Below are 18374 nucleotides of genomic sequence, written 5' to 3'. Positions count from 1 at the left end.
AAAGTTAGAATAGTCATTCAAGCTAGAATCTGAGAATGTTACTGATCCTATAGCCCACAACAAGGTATCCTCAGTGAGACAGCTGATCGGTTAGCCTCCCTTAACTGTGTGGGCCAAACACTAAATTGGATCGTCCGAGCTTCAAAAACCTCCTTTCATTTGTTAGAATCTCCATCAAAAGGGAAAATTTCACAGGCACAGAGGGCAAGCTGGAAGCATAATGAATAACTGAATACTGTCTAAAAGCAGAATTTCATGTTTTAATAAAAGTGATTTCAGCATTCTATTGTGTAGCCTCCTGAAGACCATGGGTTGGATCCATAACAATATTGTGCATTTGAAGGTGTTGATGTTGCAATCTGTTGTGATTACATCATGGTGGTCACGCCTTTATCCAGGTCTTTACCCCGAGGAAAGGGTGACTCCTTTCACTAACAACACCAGTCAGTAAATGTCCCCAAAAAAAGAACTCACTTTCAGATAGAAGGAGACGACACTGGCGTAAAAAAATAAAATACATTTTAAAAAAGCTTCAAAGGAACCAGTTGGTCAAATGAAGATGAAAGGATGGAGAGGACCAGTGACCACAGAGTAGCAGCAGGGCAGAAGGAACCCAAAACTAAGAGTGAGAAACAGAAGTCTAAAAATAGGAAAACTGGTGCAAAATTCACAGGGAGAAATACCGAATCAGCGGGCAACTGTCTAGCTAGCAAAGGGGAACGGAAGCATTGCGATGCAGGGTTCTTCTAATATGAACCCTTTATATACCAGAAGTGGACTAGGAAGAGAAAATGCCTGATTCGGGTAGTAATACAGCCACATTAGTTTGGGCAAGCGGTGCATAATTTTGATAAATAGATGTCACCTCGGATTGCACCCTGTACTAAATGGCAACAACCAAAATCAAAGTCTTCTTCCCACAACGTTGGCAGCAGACAGTCAACCCCAGTTACTTCTGCAGGTAAGCCTTGAGAGGCTGTCCAAAGAAGATCCGCTTACTTCTAAATTCTCCCTTAAGCCTTAAACATAGAATTGATGTATACTGATGGTAACTGTAGAAACTAATTGTAACTTTTAGTCTGTGTATGCAGTTAACTTCAGTATTTTGACTGACCTGGCTGTGGAACATACTCACTGTGTTAGATGGTGCCGCCCGGAGCACTTATGGTTTGGGTGAGCAGGAGGCTTGAGCCACATGGAGCTAGAGGACTCTCTGTAAGGTTGACTTCATTGGCCACTCACCCACCACAGTAGTGGGGCTGTTTGACTTTTGCCCTCACCCTGACTCACAGGGCGTTTTTTAGGTCCCCACATTTGAGCAAAATAGCATAGATCACTATATTTAGTAGTTATTTTTTATCTGCAGCTGTGTTGATTATCTAGTGTGTGTCATCATACCCATGCGTACAAGTTTGTCATATACTTGGCAGAAACTGCCTACTGACAAATTATATTTCACAACCAACTTTGAGTTGATGCAATAACTACTGTCTGGGGATATCATTCTTCATCCGCCCTCCTCTATGATGCTTTTTACTCACCAGCAAAACTTAAAGTTGCTTAATTACGGACATACCCTAGTATACCTGTCGAGTCACTGGCTGTGATGCTGGACTCATTTGTAATAATGGCTCTGTTTTTCCCTGCTCTCCTTCCTTGCTCTACCTAGAATGGCCACCGGTGGCAAATCTTCCAAGACTTACTGGGAACGGACCAGGACAACTTGGATTTGGCCAACGTGAACTTAATGCTCGAGCTTCTGGTGCAGAAAAAGAAGCAGCTGGAGGCGGTGAGTAAGTGGTTCCTGGTTCTTGGCGTGGTTGTGTTGAGATCAAGCTGCTTCCTCAGGCTACTTCTTCAGTTCTTTATCTTGCTGGTAGGGATTAGATTGTGTTCTTAAATTAGCCAGCAGTGCTCTTTTTGGGTGCCTTGGCTTTAAAAAAAATTCTTTAAAGATACTTGCTCCATCTACCCTTGGTTATGGCCAGCTACTAAAGCAAAAAGTGTTGGTGTAATTAAGAGTACCTCTGCAGCGTAGTCCCATACCATATCAATTCAGCTGACTATAGTACAAAACTTTGTTTTGATTATCTGCCTAGTTATGAACAGATTTAAAGCAGCTTCTCATGAGTTTATAGAGTTTAGTTTAACTGAGCTAATTGTTCAAGATATCTACCTCAATCGATAGCAACTACTGCATGGAACGGATGAAACGTTTGTGGTAGGTGCCCAGTGAGGAATCCTGACTCCTTTGTAACCTCCCCTCTGCATTGTACTTACCCTGCTACCAATCTTGTTCACTCTCTGGTTTATCCTTGTCTATATTCCTGATTCTCTGTCCTCCTCTGTCTGTGATATATTTGTTTCTCTAGTGCAGTGGTTCCCAAACTGTGCGCCGCGGCACCCCAGTGCACTGTTAGGAGTAGCCAGGGCCGCCGCGCGCACGATGTGTGAAAGGTAGCCTGTGGCTGTGCTGAGGAAGCTTCTCATGTACTTGTGAAAATATGCGCAATTAACAAATGAATTGGTCAGCTTGAAGGCAGCAAGTGAATCTTATTCAACACCCAGCAGCCCACGGTGCAGGGGGAGGGGGTGTAAACAGTGCCCAGTGAGACTGAAATGGAGCCAGCAACCCACCGCCCCCCCTCCCAAGAGGGCAAAGTAACCACGAGGGAATTACTGCAAAATATCTTAAAACACTAAAATGGCCACGTAAACGGACCTCTTCACAAACGCAGGCTCCACCTATGATTTCTTGTAAAAATGAGCCTTTTATGACTTTCCCTGTTCTATATCTTTTTTGACAAGCTTGTAAAATTAGCAAGCTGCTTCTACAATGTGCCTCACCTCCACGATGGTCATAGAACGCATTCAGTTCTCATCTGTAGTTTACACAAACATATATACATATTTTTTGCAATCACCTTTCCTCATTGGCAGGAAATTTGACATTTATTCTCAAAGGGCAGTTTTCGACCCTGGCAGTTGCAGCTGGTTGAAAATGTAATATTTCCACCGTGTGGTTTTTATGGGGCTATTTTGGCATTGTGAATGGGCGTTTATTGCTGTGTGTAATATCTGAAAAGAAGGGCTTGGGTGGGACAGCGAAGTCATAAGAAAAGTGCCCCCAGTCTAGGACGACCAGACGTCCCGGATTTGCCTGGACCGTCCCGGTTTTGGGCAGCTGTCCCAGGAGATTTCATGAAATTAAGCTCATGTCCCAGTTTTTAGAGAGCGTCGGGTGAAAACGGTGGGAGGTATCTTTTTATGTTTAGCAAAGCAGGGATATTTAGTAACTGTTATAAGAAAGCACTTTGATTAACAGGCATGCTACTGGCTTTCAAAATAGCATTTTATGGATGTTCTTACTGCCTCTTCAGTAATTCTCTGCTAAGGAGCACTGGTATTCTGTGCGCTGGGGTGAAGGAAAATTGTAGTCCTTCTATTTTTAGGAAATGTCCCGGTTTTTGGCTTTAAAATTCTGGTCACCCTACCCCAGTATCCCATTTGTGCTGCATCCATTGAGTCTTTGGGAGGTGCACGACAAAAGGACCAAAGCTCCACTGAGCCACTCACTTCAAGTAGATGGGATGGGGGTGCACTTCTCCTTAAAATGTTTAACGTTTGTTGCCAAGCAAGGTGCTGATTCTGATTGGTTTGGGCCCACTGAACCATCTTCATGTTTTTTGAGCCTGAACGACCATACTAATAAGTAATAAAAATAGAGTTCTGGCTGTCCGTCTCGATTCCTACTGTATCTGTCCCCTCTTGCTCATTTGCAAGAGTTACTATTCTGTTTCTAAATACTTTAGTTGATTAAATCTAATGTGTAAGATCATGCTCCGCCACATTGCGATAAACGATATGTGTATATCAAGACGCACACAATGGGAAGCCACGGCCAACTGCCAATTAGGTCAAGGGAGCCACAGGTCTAAAAAGTTTGGGAACCACTGCTCTAGTGCCTCAAAATATATGCTGTCCCAACCTCTGTAACCTCGCCCTATACCCTTTTTCCACTGCTGGTCAGAATTTTCTCTCTAGCCTTCTGATATCTGCAGCCCTGTTTTTGACTAATATCGATCACTCTTCCTATCTCCTCTACCTCTCCTAGTGTTTTGATTTCTAATATGATTCTGTGGGCCCTTTTTCTGCCACAACTTTCTTGGTGGTGTCTGTGGCAAGGACAGCCTTCTCTTCGGTTTGCCTCATTTCTTGGCTTGCTCTCAATCACAATAACTTGCTTTTCTCTTTTAGGAATCCCATGCTGCTCAGTTACAAATACTCATGGAGTTCCTCAAGGTGGCCCGAAGAAATAAGCGAGAGGTAATTTAAATTCCTTCAATGCTGTTTTAAGATAGTGTTCTCACATAGTTACTGATTATCAACTGCCATTGTTGTAACAATGTGGATAGATCATTAAAAAAAAAATCAAAGGATCTGGAAGTTTAAGTTTTACAATGTAGGAAAGGCTTGTGACTGCCCGGGTTAGAAAACCATTATCTTGTGTTTTCGGGAGAATAATGTGTTGGTGTTGTTCCCAATCTTTACTATAAGTTCTTGTGTTACTAACAGGAGGTTTCATAGGCTGGATTACATCCATTCAGAGGTTTTCTCAGTATACTTCCTAATTGCGGTAGTAGCTCCTTCCTGTATGAATTGTTTGACGTGAGGCATTTAGACGTTATTAGTTTTGACCAAGCACACAACTTGGTCTAGTGGAGAAGTCCGAATAGAATCCGGTCCCTTGGTCTCACAGTCGGTAGATCACGATTCGACCTCCTGCCCTGTGTCTTACGCCTTGGCACAATTAATTTGAAAAGCACATGTAATAGAGGTTTGCTGTTCTCTCCCTGTGCGAGAGGTGTACATGTCCCATGCCACGTTCTGCACCAGCCCGCACTGAAACTGAGGACGGATGTTGCTGCTTAAGGTAAGAAAAGAAATGTACTGACCCTTGCCCAGAGAACCGGTGAAATCAACCTATAAATAAGAGTTGTGAAATCAAACTAAAAACAGGAGGCTATACAAAGCAAAGAAAGGCGCGTAGATCACACGAAAAGAAAAAGAAATCTTGAATTTAGATTGTGCTAACCATTTCTTAATTTAAATTCAATGTGTGTTCTCTGATTCAACATCATTTAAATAGAGGTCTTTCAAAATGAGGCTGGTGAGTCGTGCAGGCATTTAGAGAGAATGAGGACAGCACAATTTAAACTCGGAAAGTGGCAATTTGTCTTCGTTCATGGTCCGTTACCCTCCAATGATGTGTTTTTTTATTTTTTATAATTTGGTTTTGTCTTCGGAACGTGCTTGGCAGCATTCGTTGCCAATAAGTCACTACTAACAGTTGTTTGGTCTACTACTTCCGCCAATGAAACTTGCTGCAAAAAACACGAGCTAGAGCATATCTACTGAACAAAGCACACTCATATTCTTGTGCAATGAATGTGTGCATCTCCTTAACATAACCAACCTGTCCGGCACTAAGAAAATGCAGCAACTTACAAAATAAATATTAGGTTAAGGTTATTTTTATGCTAAGTGCAGACCTGCCACCGGAAATGCCTCTCAACACAATATTTAAGCTAATAACACTTTGCAAGCAAATTGTAGTGTGATGTATTTTTAGGTTTATGTCTGTTCTGTCCTACAAATAGGAACCTTTAGTTGTACAGCACAGAAGAGTAAGTAGTCTAACATGGTAGGAACTTTAAACCTAAATTGTGGAAGATTGACACTGGGCGTGCTCACGCACATTTAGGCTCCATCTCTTTGTCATCCAGCAAGCTCATTCTGTCCAGTTTTCATTACTCTGCCTTCAGTAGCTGGGTATCAGTCTCCCCTAGTTTCGTTTTTTTCTGCAGGTTCAATTTAATTTCATTTTTTAGAAATGTTTCGTCTTTCCCTCTGGGCTTCTCTGTTTCACTTGTCTCTTATGCCCTTAACAGTAACTTTTTCGAACTGCAATAGATGTCCATGTCTTTTTTATTTGCTGATGCTTGTTCTCTTGTGTGAAACGTTAAATAACCTCACATAGGTTGGATTGTTTTCCTTTTTGTGTGCCTCCAGACACAAGAAGCAGCCAATCACATTTAGGGTTATTTTGAGCCATGAGAATATTTCTGGGCATCACCATCCAAAGGAGTTATATTGTATGGAGGAGAGAGAGAAAATGTAGCATAATTTTATCATATTTAGAAACCCCATTGGCAGGCCGCGTTTTCCCATATTGTGTGTTGGTGGATAGAACTGTAATTCTGACTTCAAAGGAGTTGAAATCCGCTTTTTTCTTGATCTGGGTGTTAGAGGATGCTTTCAGTGGACAGCTCTCTCGGTAGTGAATATACATTCTCCATTGCAGTTTGAATTTGTGTGTTCTTAAGCTCAGTACCCATAGAAAACAAGACAAACGTTTACATTTAAAGCGAGGACTCTAGTCTTCGGCTTGGAAATGATGTGCCTTTCTCAAATTTCTTGCCCTTTGTACCGCTGAAGGCCATAACTGCTACACACCTGCATTCTCTGAGCAATTCGCTAGTTGGGCCAGCTTGAGGATCAGTTGTCTTTGCTGCACTGTTGACTCGGCCATCCAGGGGCATAGACTAGCTATGTGCAGTGTCATATCTGTAGTGTAGTCTCTGGACTACTCCGAAATGACTGCCCTCACTACCCCCATCTTCTGGGGCGGCTTGTAGTACCATGTTGCCAGTCTAGTTTTCCGGCTAGGAGGGGATATATCTTTCAAGGCTGGCGTATCCACGCAGGATCTGCTAATTGAAGGGAAACTGACCAATGCACATGCACTATGGTGGTTATCTTAAAAACTTCTCTTAAAAACGCTGCATGCTCTTTTTAAAAATCAGTTTTTCTGCTTTGTTTTAAATATTGTATTGTGTATTTTAGACTTGCTGTCCTCGCTTATTAGAGCAGGACATTTAATTTACGCCATTTTAGGTGCCGGTCGAGTTTTCCGGCTAGGAGGGGATATATCTTTCAAAGCTGGTGCAACCGCACCACGATTGTGCTGCTGGCAAGTCCGTCTGCACCCATCCACACCCGGATCGCTCCGAGCCCTAGAACTCTTCCCTTTTTTTTTTTACAAGATGTTCCCCTGGTGTTCAAATTCACTAGGGATGAACTCATGGACCTTAATTCAGTAGGTAATAATTCCTCGTGTACCATTCTTAAGTCACATGTTATTACCAACACACTTAAATATAGGGTTTGCAACCTCACGCTTACAAATCACACGACTCACACTAAGGGCCCGTTTACGATGCTGTAAGAAATGGCTTCAACCGTTTTCAGAGCCATTCTTACGGCATCATAATCTCCTGTTTGGAATAATTTCCAACCAACCCATTTTGAAGGAGTCGGTCGTAAATTATTCCAAATAGGAGTTCCGAATGGCTTACGCCCGTCTGCCATTCAGAAGCCCTTCAGTAATCCTTCAGGCGGCTCTTTCCGACCGGGGATTACGATGGCAGCTTCCCACCGCCTTTCTGTGCTGGCCTTTCTGACACAGAAAGGCATTGGGAATCTGTCTATGTGGGCCCCCAGCAGGGCCCTCGTGGGCGCAAAGGGCACCTATGGCGCCCTCCCCCCCCCTGTTGATCACTGCACCCAGTGGCAGGCACCTTGAGTTGCCTGCCACTGGGTGCAGGGATGAACTGCACCTCTGCTCTTCACCATGAGAGCCGGACTCTGGTCCGTCCGACATCGGAATCAAAGCCTAAGTGTTCTATCAGGCCAGGCCAAAACAATGCAAAGTCGTCCTTTGATGTTTGTGTTTGCACTCTGCTCAACATAAGATCATTAATAAAACATAAAATCGAATTGGCTGAATTTATTGACACCCATAAGCCTGATATATTGTTTGTGATAGAAACCTGGGCCGATTCTGCTTCCGACCAAGACATTGTTCTGGCCATTCCAGCAGGGTTTTCTATTTTTAGAGCCAATGCGAGTTTGCTAGAGGGGAGGCAGCCTAGCGATTTATATATCGCAATCAACTTCATGCATCTTTTTCAAAAGTATCTACCAACCCTGAGAGCAAAGCACTTCTGTTTCAATGGGAACCCACAAACAAAAATATACATTTAAAGGACTACAGTTATACCGTCCTCCTGGCCCGAGGACCGCCTTTATGCAGACCCTTAGTCCACTGCTTTATGTAAGTCCTATTTATTCAACTTTTACAGTTCTAGGAGCCTTTAATTTTTATTCAGAAAATATGGATGCTAAAGACACAGATCTCCTAGTCGATACTATGTCAGCTGAGGTCTTCACCAGCTGGTGAATATGCCCAACCACGTTGCCGCCCATACACTAGATGGTATTTTTTCTGACAATCCCTTCCTGCGTGTCACTGCTGCATTACCACTAACGTGGTCGGACCATAGAGCAGTTACATTTAACATCAATACACCACACTCACATTCGAGAGGTGGAACCTCATCCACAGCTACAGTCAGTAAAGTTTGAGCATGGCATAAAATTGATTCTTCAAATTTCAATATGTTACTGTCCAGCTCTAAGCCTACCACTGCCAAGGATCTTGATATAGCCATCTCAACATCTGTATGGATAGTTTTGGTGATAATTTCAGTTGCACCTGAAATAGTCTATACTAATCGGAGAATTACTCCACAAGAACCCTGGTTTTCTGATCAACTCAGAGCACAGAAACAGTCCTGTAGGAGATAAGAACGCAGGTGGAGAAAAAAAATATGATTCATCAGAAAAAGATACTTCTGAACAGGCGATCGCCACATATAAAACACTGATCTTAGAGGGAAAAACCCTGTAATTCACTAACATAATACAGAATTCCGAAGATTCTTCTAAAGAGCTTATTTTAATCATGGTAAGAAAAACTTGCCAACCAGACGGAAAAAAGTTACGACAACTGTAGCAAAGCCTTTTGCAACATTCTTGCTTGGTTCTTTCTGGTTAAATTGAAGGATGTCTTTGATATATGTGCTCCAAACAAACATCTAACCCCAGTTTATCAACCCAGAATTATTAAATACTTTTTCTCTGCTCAACACTGAGCAAGTATTGAGCCTAACCAAGTCTACTAAGTCAGGCTGTCCTCTGTATTCTTGTCCACCAAAGATTATACATTTTGTGCCGGAAATTATAAGCTCATATCTTGTTGAAATCTTTAATGAGATAATCAATGCAGGCCATTTTCCTCTAGAATGGAAAAAAAGCTTCTATTCTTTCTTTAATACAGAAACCAAGCCGTTATCCACAAGATCCTAACAGTTTCAGACCAATCTCCCGCTTGTCCCTTCCAGGCAGAAATTTGGAAACTGCAATAAATCTTGAATTACCCTCATTCATGTTGCAAATAATCTTTGGATTGCACATATTTTGGTTTCAGAGATGCTCATTTCACCGTATCAGAATTAATTGTAGCCTCAGAAGAATTAAGGGCCACACTGGATAAGGGAGAAAGGGCCATCATTATCTATTGGATCTTTCTGCGGCCTTCGATACAGTCAATCATGCGGTATTGATTGACCTTCATTTCAAATTAGGTATCAGGGGGAACTGCTCTCGCTCTCCTTTCTTCTCTGAGAAGGAACAATTTGTCGCCATTTGTGAATTTGTTTCTCATCTGCTATGTGGGGTGCCCCTTGAGCCCTACCCTTTTTAAATCTATATGTCACCCCACTGGCCAGACTCATTAAGCTCTTCAGCTGTTCAGTCATTTCTTAAGCTGAGGACACTCTGATTGTGGTCTCAGTATCCAGCAACCCAGACGACTCAGCGATCAGATTTAATCGCTGAATGATAAAATTGACAATTGGATAGAAATCAGTTGTCTCAAATTCAACTCTAGGAAAACAGAGATTCTTCTCCCCGCAATGATTGTTCCTTCTGGGCATCCAAATGGTGGCCTCAAGTCTACTGGTGACCCCCGTGAAGAAAGTCAGAAATCTAGGAATTTTATTGGACAGCAAGTTGACTTTTGGAGATGTTGCTAACGCCTTAACTTCTTAGTCTTCCTCACTTTGAAGATTATCAGGAAAATCTGTCCCTTCATCCCCGGGGAAAATCAGAAAACTGTAGTGACTGCACTCACCATATCCAAACTGGAGTACTGCAATGCTCTCTTTTTGTAATGCACAACACAGATTCATTTGTAAATTACAGATACTGCAGAATGCATCACCATTTGGCATCCCAGGCAATAGTCAAGCTTCACTGACTGCCAGTAAAGAGGCTGTTTTAATTAAAAGCACTTTGCATGGCCTTTAAGGCATTACTTACTTCTGGCCCCGAATATCTGAGGCACAAAGTTGTCTGGTATGCCCCTTCCAGAATGCTTCATTCCACAGCTAAATTGATGGTTGTCCCCAGGTACAAACTAGCTTCTTGAGGAGGGAGAAGCTTTATGACGGGTATGGCTAAACCACGGAACTCCCTTCTCCTGGTATTTAGGGAAAGTCCCATCCTCCTCTCCTTCAGAAGATCTTTAAAAACGGCTTTTTACTCATTAGCTCATCAATCAATCAAAGCATTTGTATTTGTATATAGCGCACTACTCACCCGGAGGGTCTCAAGGCGCTGGGGGGGGTGGGGGGGTTGGGGGGTGGGGGGGGCGGGGCGGCGGTCCGCTACTGTTCGAACAGCCAGGTCTTGAGCTGCTTCCTGAAGGCGAGGTGGTCTTGGGTCAGGCGGAGGTGGGTCGGAAGGGAGTTCCAAGTCTTGGCGGCCAGGTAGGAGAAGGACCTTCCTCCTGTGGTGGCTCTTCGGATGCGGGGGACGGCGGCGAGGGCGTGGCTGGTCGATCGAAGCTGGCGTTTGGGAGCGTAGAAGTTGAGGCGGCTGTTGAGGTATCCTGGGCCTTGGTTGTGTAGGGCTTTGTGTGCGTGGGTGAGGAGCCGGAAGGTGATTCTCTTGTTGACCGGGAGCCAGTGCAGGTCTCTCCGGTGTCTGGAGATGTGGCTGCGGCGGGGGATGTCCAGGATGAGTCGTGCTGAGGTGTTCTGGATCCACTGGAGTCTCTTCTGGAGTTTGGCGGTGGTTCCGGCGTAGAGGGAGTTGCCGTAGTCCAGACGGCTGGTGACGAGGGCCTGGGTGACCGTCTTCCTGGTCTCGGTGGGTATCCATCGGAAGATCTTACGTAGCATGCGCAGGATGTTGAAGCTCGACGAGGAGACGGCGTTGACTTGTCTGGTCATGGAGAGGGAGGAGTCCAGGATGAAGCCCAGGTTGCGTGCGTGGTCTGTTGGTTTGGGTGCGCTGCCCAGGGCGGGGGGGCCACCAGGAGTCGTCCCAGGCGGAGGGTGAGGATCCCAGGATGAGGACTTCAGTCTTGTCCGAGTTCAGTTTCAGGCGGCTGTTCGACATCCATTTGGCTACGTCTGTCATCGCTTCGTGCAGGTTGGCTCTGGCGGTGGCGGGGTCGTTGGTGAGGGAGAGGATCAGCTGGGTGTCGTCGGCGTAGGAGATGATGTTGAGGTTGTGCTGCGTGCGATGGCTGCGAGGGGGCTCATGTAGATGTTGAACAGCAGGGGGCTGAGCGACGATCCTTGTGGTACGCCGCAGATGACTTCGGTGGCCTCCGATCTGAACGGGGGGAGGCGGACTCTCTGTGTCCTTCCGGCGAGGAAGGAGATGATCCACTCCAGTGCCTTCTCCTGGATTCCGACGTTGCTGAGGCGCTGTACTAGGGTACGGTGGCAGACAGTGTCGAAGGCTGCGGAGAGGTCCAGGAGGATGAGGGCCGCTGTTTCTCAGTTGTCGAGCAGGGCTCGGATGTCATCGGTAGGTGCGATCAGGGCGGTCTCGGTGCTGTGGTTGGCCCGGAAGCCAGACTGCGAGAGGTCGAGGGAACCGTTCGTCTCGAGGAAGGCGGCCAGTTGCTTGTTGACGGTCTTCTCGATGACTTTTGCCGGGAACGGGAGTAGCGAGATGGGGCGGTAGTTCTTGAGGTCGGTGGGGTCGGCTGATGGTTTCTTAAGTAGAGCGCTGAGTTCGGCGTGCTTCCAGCTCTCCGGGAAGATGGCGATGTCGAAGGAGGTGTTGATGATGTCCAGCAGGTGGGGCGCGATGACGGTGTCGGCCTTGTTGAAGACGTGGTGAGGGCAGGGGTCTGTCGGAGATCCGGAGTGGATGGAGTTCATCGTGCGGATGGTGTCTTCGGTGCTGATCGGGGTCCAGGCTCGGAGGGTGGTGGTGGGGGGTGGTGGTTCGGTCATGGCGTGCGTCGGTTGGGTGCTGAAGCTGTTGTGTATGTCCGCGATCTTGTTGTGGAAGTAGGAGGCGAGCGAGTTGCAGAGGTCTTGCGAAGGGGTGGTGTCGTTGTTTCCGGCGTTGGGGTTGGAGAGCTCTTTCACGATGTTGAAGAGTTCCTTGCTGTTGTGTGCGTTGTTGTCCAGTCGTTCCTTGAATGCGGTTTTCTTGGTGGCGTGGATCAGTTGGTGGTGTTTTCGGGTGGCGAGCTTGAGGGCAGTCATGTTGTCCAGTGTTGGGTCTCTGCGCCAGGTTTTCTCGAGTGCTCTGCAGTTCTTTTTGGAGTTCTTGAGTTCGTCGTTAAACCAAGGGGCTTTCTTGCTGCCGGGTCTGCTCGGCGGGGTCTTCAGAGGGGGAGGTCGTCTGCGCAGTCGCTGATCCATTTCGTGAGGTTGGTGGCCGCTTGGCTGGGGTTCGTTGTGCTGGTGGGAGGGTTCTTGCTCAGGGAGGTAGCGAGCTGGTCTGCAGTGATCTTTTTCCAGCTTCTGCGGGGAATCTGTTGCTGGTGGTGGTGGATCGTGGTCCTTCTGAAGCTGAAGTGGACGCAGCTGTGGTCCGTCCAGTGGAGTCCCGTGGCGTGGCTGAAGGCGATGTCCTTGCTGGAGGAGAAGACCGGGTCGAGCGTGTGTCCGGCGTAATGGGTGGGGGTGTCTACCAGTTGCTTGAGTCCGAGGTTGGCGAGGTTGTCCAGCAGGGTGGTGGTGTTGCGGTTGTTGTTGTTCTCCAGGTGGAAGTTCAGGTCCCCGAGGAGGATGTAGTCGGCGGAGGGGAGGGCGTGTGGGCTGATGAAGTCGGCGATGTCTTCGCTGAATTGTGTGCGTGGTCCCGGGGGTCTGTAGATGAGGGTGCCTCTGAGGGTGGTCTTGGGGTTGACGTGGATCTGGAAGTGCAGGTGCTCGGCGGGTGCGAGGGTGTCGTCGGTGTTGGTCGTGATGCGGATGGTGTTCCTGTGGATGATGGCGATGCCTCCTCCTGTCTGGTTGATGCGGTCCCTCCGGATGATCTTGTAGCCGTCCGGGATGGCGATGTCGATGTCGGGCGCTGAGGAGGCATTCATCCAGGTTTCTGTGAGGAAGGCGATGTCTGGGGTTGTGGTGTCGATCAGGTTCCAGAGCTCGACGGCGTGTCTGTGGACGGAGCGGGTGTTGAGCAGGATGCACTTCAGGTGGGTGCTGCTGGTGCTCGGTTTGGTGGGTGCTGGTGCCGTGCAGGTCCGGGTGCAGGTGAACTTGCAGGAGTGGCACCTGAAGGGTCCGTGGGTGCGTCTCGGTGTGGCTCGGTAGCAGCCCGGGGTTCGGCCGGTGTTGAGTGCGTTGAGGTCGGTGGCGTCGTAGGTTCGTCGGGTCGGCTTCCGTTGGTGGGGGCCAGGGGTCCTGGCACTGGGCGCGGGCCAGGCGCGGACGGGCGCAGACGGGCTTACCTTTGGCGCACCTTCGGCGCTCATTCGGTGCTCCCGCTGCGCGCGTCCGCTGCGCGGTCGCTCTGTGGGCGTCATAAATCAGGAGCCGGGAGGGCGGGTCAGCTGGGTGGCGGGAGCGGGCGGCCAATGGGGTGAAGGTGGGCGGGCCGCAGGGGGCAGCGGCGGGAAAAACGGCGGGAAAAACGGCGCGGGCGGCTCAGCGGCGGCTGGGTCGCTCGGGGCAGTGGCAGCAGGAGGCGTCAGGAGGCGTCGGGAGCAGGAGGGGTGACCCGGCCTAATTAAAGGCACAATGGTCACTCAGTGTTATCTTAAGACAGCAGCAGCGCCAAGATCCCTTCGGGCATTCGTGTGCTTTACAAGTTTAAAAGTCAATTCAAATCATGCATATCAGTACCCTCTCTGACATTGAAGCAGGAGGAAGTGGGTTGCACGAAGTGAGTTCTGCCCACATTGAGGTCAGTTCCTCCAATTAATCTTACGTTATTTTTACATTGAGCATAGAAATAGCTTTAGCGTGCTTTCTTGCTCGCCTCCTGTAAAAAATAAAAAATAAATAAAGAAGCATAATCACATTTAGAGAGCCTGATGTTGGGTGCCATCTTTTGGGTTTTAGTAATGGCTGTTTCCTTTGAAAATTATTTTCTGTGAAATGTTATTACAAATGTCAAAAATAAATGACTTAACGTGCATGCACAGGTGTCTGTGTTGAGCTTGTTTTTGTAGTACATTTTACAGAAGCCATCCACAGATGTGTAAACATTTATTATATCATGTTTTTTTGGTTAAAAAAAGGTAAGGCACATATAAAAACACGAGTTGTCCTGTAGCATTGTTTGTTTAGTTGTCAAACCCCCAACAAAGACAAAAAATAAGAAAAATAAAGTAGTATTTGAATGGAATTTGTAAAGTGCAACAAAAACAATTAGTATGTCTCCCCATGCATCTTTGTGGAGCAGTTTGAGAATATATTTTTATCACACATAGTTAATTATTCATAAGATCCATGTATATGAAGATGTACAAGTGGTCTGGAAGCAATGTTGGTGGAGCTACTGGGCCCTTGCCCAAAGGTAGGAAATTGAAAATGCGGTGGGAAGCACACATTGGGCAGTTATTCCCTGGCACTGAGGGGGAATCCTTTTTCTGCGGGTGTGCTAATTGTTCAAGAGTAGATTGCCATTACTCATGAACTATGCGTATGCCTAAAGTGGACTGACCCATTGCTACATTCTGTGGTGGGCAAATGAAAAATGTTAATGACAGTTGAACTGACCAGTGGATGAAGAAGGGAAATATGACAGAGTTTCTTAATAACTTTTGGCGTTGCTCAATACTCTGCACGAAACTTTCCAGCATTCTGTTTTGCATTGCATATTTCATGCAGATCCGTCAAGCGGGGGGCAAAAGAAGCAGCCCAAAATAGTGATCTTTCCTATTTTAACTCCCAAAGGATTCTTTGCTCTTCAATAGAGAAAGATAACTCTCAACTGTATTATATCGAACTTTGCATGAAGGAAAAACCTTACTCAAGGAAGTGCCTTTGCTTGTTTTGGTGTAAATCCATTCAATAGTTTTCAGGGAATTAATGTATGAAAACATTTTTTGGGTGGGCTTAAAAGAGTTACATTTTAAAGTTATCTAGACTGTTATGGAGTTAATGAAAGGAGACATGAGGTTTCGCTAACACCCTTGCTTATGTGAAGGATTGGATTGGCGGCTTCTGAGGTCCGCGTATCCACAGCCAACTTCATGGGCCTGAACGGGATCTTCATGGGGTCCTCAGATGCAAAACCAGCCCTGTGTAGCCCACTAAAGGTCCAAGATAAGCCTATGAGCGAGACATGCAAACCATAACTTCGGCGCGGTGATTAACGCTTCCGTTTCCTGTCGCGGTATCCTTCAAACCTGGACAGATGAGTGTAGCAGGCGCTAAGTAAACTATCTGGACAAGTTTACCGCTTTTTGAAACGCCGGATTGCGTTTCTTGGCAAACATTAGTTTAAAAAATATTTTGCCGATGTTAGGTTCCAGTTAATGTGCACCGTCACCCCCCCCCCCCCCCCCATGGACTGTCTCCGCGTGCACTCTGGTGGCATCTTCTGCTGCCAAGTGGTGTCAACTGTTTGTTTGTGCTCCCTTTATTTCCCAAAAAAATGCTGGGAGCTGCTGCTTTGAAATGACCCTGTTTGGTGCGTGTCTCTTCTTACCATGCTCAAGGGGTCACTCACCTAGCCCTGTGGCCCCCCTTTCGAGTTGCATGAGCCTTCTTGAGCTCTTGACTAAGTTCTAATGGTTCACAACGTGCTGGGTTGTAAATGTTCCAAAATCCTTTCACTTTTATTCGCTGCTTGTCGAAGACAAGCCTGGTACCAAGGGGTCCCTGTTCCCCACTGTAGCTGCCTGCCACCCTCTTTGCACGTATTTCTTGATACTTGAGGAGCGCCAGTTACCAGCGCAGTGCACATTCACTGATTCTGGCTCTGACGCTTACTGCTCAATATCTGCAGCATTAAACAAACTGGAGGGCTTCTTGCCTCTTTCGCAAGTGTGCCTGCCATTTTAACCCTTGCTTTTTCTTCCCCGGGGCCTGGCCTTTGCTCCGTCTCCTTGTGCTCCAAGGCCGCAGCTCAGCGACTCTCTCGCAATTCAACAAAACAGAGGGGCTCGTCATCTCCTCTGCAGGCCCTCTCTGCCTGTGACGTTCCATCTTTGCTTTTGTCCCCCAGGACCTGGCCTCAGCTCCGTGTCCACATGCTCCAAGGGTGAGTCTCAGTGACACTTTGAGCCACCGCTCATGCTTGCTCCACACTGGTCTTCTCTCATTGCAGCTGGAGCTGTTGGGCTGGTTCGTCTCCCGATCCCGGTGTCTAGGTGGTGCGGTGATCTCTGTTCACGCTGCTGTGGTGGTGATCCTGCTTCCAGTGGTGATGCTTTTTCTGGGGCTCGTGGCACCACCCAGATTATCTCAGGTCCTGGTGCTATGGTGGAGACTTTTCCAAAAGCGTCACACTTTTCCCTTAATAAATGACGGTAGAATCGAATCGCAGCTGCTATATCAATCGTATCAACTCCTTAAGCCTACAGTGGCACAGACCTTGTTTGAAGGTACTCGTGAAACACAAGACATTATTAACAATGAAGGAACACACACTCTGTGAGCAAAATCACTACTAGTAATCCATTGCAGCGTTGCTGGGCTATGTGCAAAGTATGTTTTGTTTTTGGGTTTTTTTAGTCTAAAAATATATTGTGTAAACTGAAATATTAATAACTTGTTGTTGGCATACAGCTCTTGCTACTGTAGATTTTCTTATTACTAGTTCTACAAAAAAGAATGATATATTTATTCCAAGGTCCTTATCTAATACATTCAGGAATCACTTTTGAAGGATGAAAGGGTGAGTCAGTCCTACGGTGTTCCAGTTAGTGAGTCGCAAACTGTACGTACAAAGTAGGCGCTAAATAAACTATCTGGACAAGTTTACTGCTTTCTGTAACACCGGATTGCGTTTCTTGGCAAACATTAGTTTAAAAAATATTGTGCTGATGTTCGGTTCCAGTTAATGTGCACTGTCTCGCTACCTGCGAAGTCAAGGCGCTCGCATCCACAGGCTTCTCTGTTTAATTATATAAGAAGTGGGAGCCGTCGGATTTTCCTGGCTATTAAACATTTTTTATAGCATCTTTTATTTCCTACCCCAGCTAAGGCGCTACCTGACACTACACCCCTTGCCTCTGTAAAACCCTGCACGAGGAATTCTGTGCAAAACGTTCTCGCGCGGAGTAGTGTTTCCGCCACATGCCTGTGAAAGTGGCTGTGAAAAACAGATACTGAATCAGACGGAAAGTCTGAGGGAAAAAAAATCCCCAAACATTGCATGATAGTCTCTAAGCAGTTCCATCTGTCAAGCAGAAATTTTAGGCTAATAGCCTGTGGCCATCTCTCTCTCTGCAGTCCACTACCTGCCTTTGTCCTATTAAATCTCTTCGTTCCTCTACCAAAAAAGCCATCAGTGCACACTTTCGCCAGGCACACAACACCAACCGGCAGTGCACGCTTTCACCAGGCACACACACCACCAGCCATCAGTGCACGATTCCAACAGGCACACACACATCACCAGCCATCAGTGCACGTTTCCACCAGGCACACACACCACTAGCCATTAGTGCATGCTTCCCCTAGACCCACACACCACCAGCCATCATCACCAGTCAGTGCATGCTTCCATCATGCACACACACTACTAGCTGTCTGTGCACGCTTCCATCAGACACACACCACCAGCCGTCAGTGCACACTTTCTTCAGGCAGACACACACCGCCAGCTGACAGTGCACGTTTTAACAGGCATACACAACACCAGCTATATTTACATGCTTCCACCAGGCACACACACCACTGTTTGTCAGTGCATCCACAAACATCAGGCATCAGACATCCACAAACGTCAAGCATCCTCAAGCATCAGACATCCACAAGCATCAGACATCCACAAGCGTCAGACATCCACAAGCGTCAGACATCCACAAGCGTCAGACATCCACAAGCGTCAGGCATCCACAAGCGTCAGACATCCACAAGCGTCAGGCATTCACAAGCTTCAACCATTCACAAGCATCAGACATTCACAAGCGTCAGACATCCACAAGCGTCAGGCATCCACAAGCGTCAGGCATCCACAAGCGTCAGGCATTCACA

At 46.8% G+C, this 18374-nt stretch overlaps 1 protein-coding gene across 1 annotated transcript in view; it reads left to right on the top strand.

The window, feature by feature from the left end:
- The window catches only part of COP1 (COP1 E3 ubiquitin ligase), a 922999-nt gene that overhangs the window by 177633 nt on the left and 726992 nt on the right, over positions 1–18374 (top strand). Inside the window, exons 5-6 of the mRNA XM_078642019.1 lie at positions 1670–1789; positions 4258–4326. Coding sequence (XP_078498145.1) covers positions 1670–1789; positions 4258–4326 — 189 coding nt within the window. The remainder of the gene's footprint in view (positions 1–1669; positions 1790–4257; positions 4327–18374) is intronic.

Source organism: Lissotriton helveticus, chromosome 1_1 (genome assembly GCF_964261635.1).
Source record: "Lissotriton helveticus chromosome 1_1, aLisHel1.1, whole genome shotgun sequence".
Classification (NCBI taxonomy): Eukaryota; Metazoa; Chordata; class Amphibia; order Caudata; family Salamandridae; genus Lissotriton; species Lissotriton helveticus.
The sequence above is the reverse complement of the archived record's forward strand: the minus strand, read 5'-3'. Positions and strand labels throughout refer to the sequence as shown.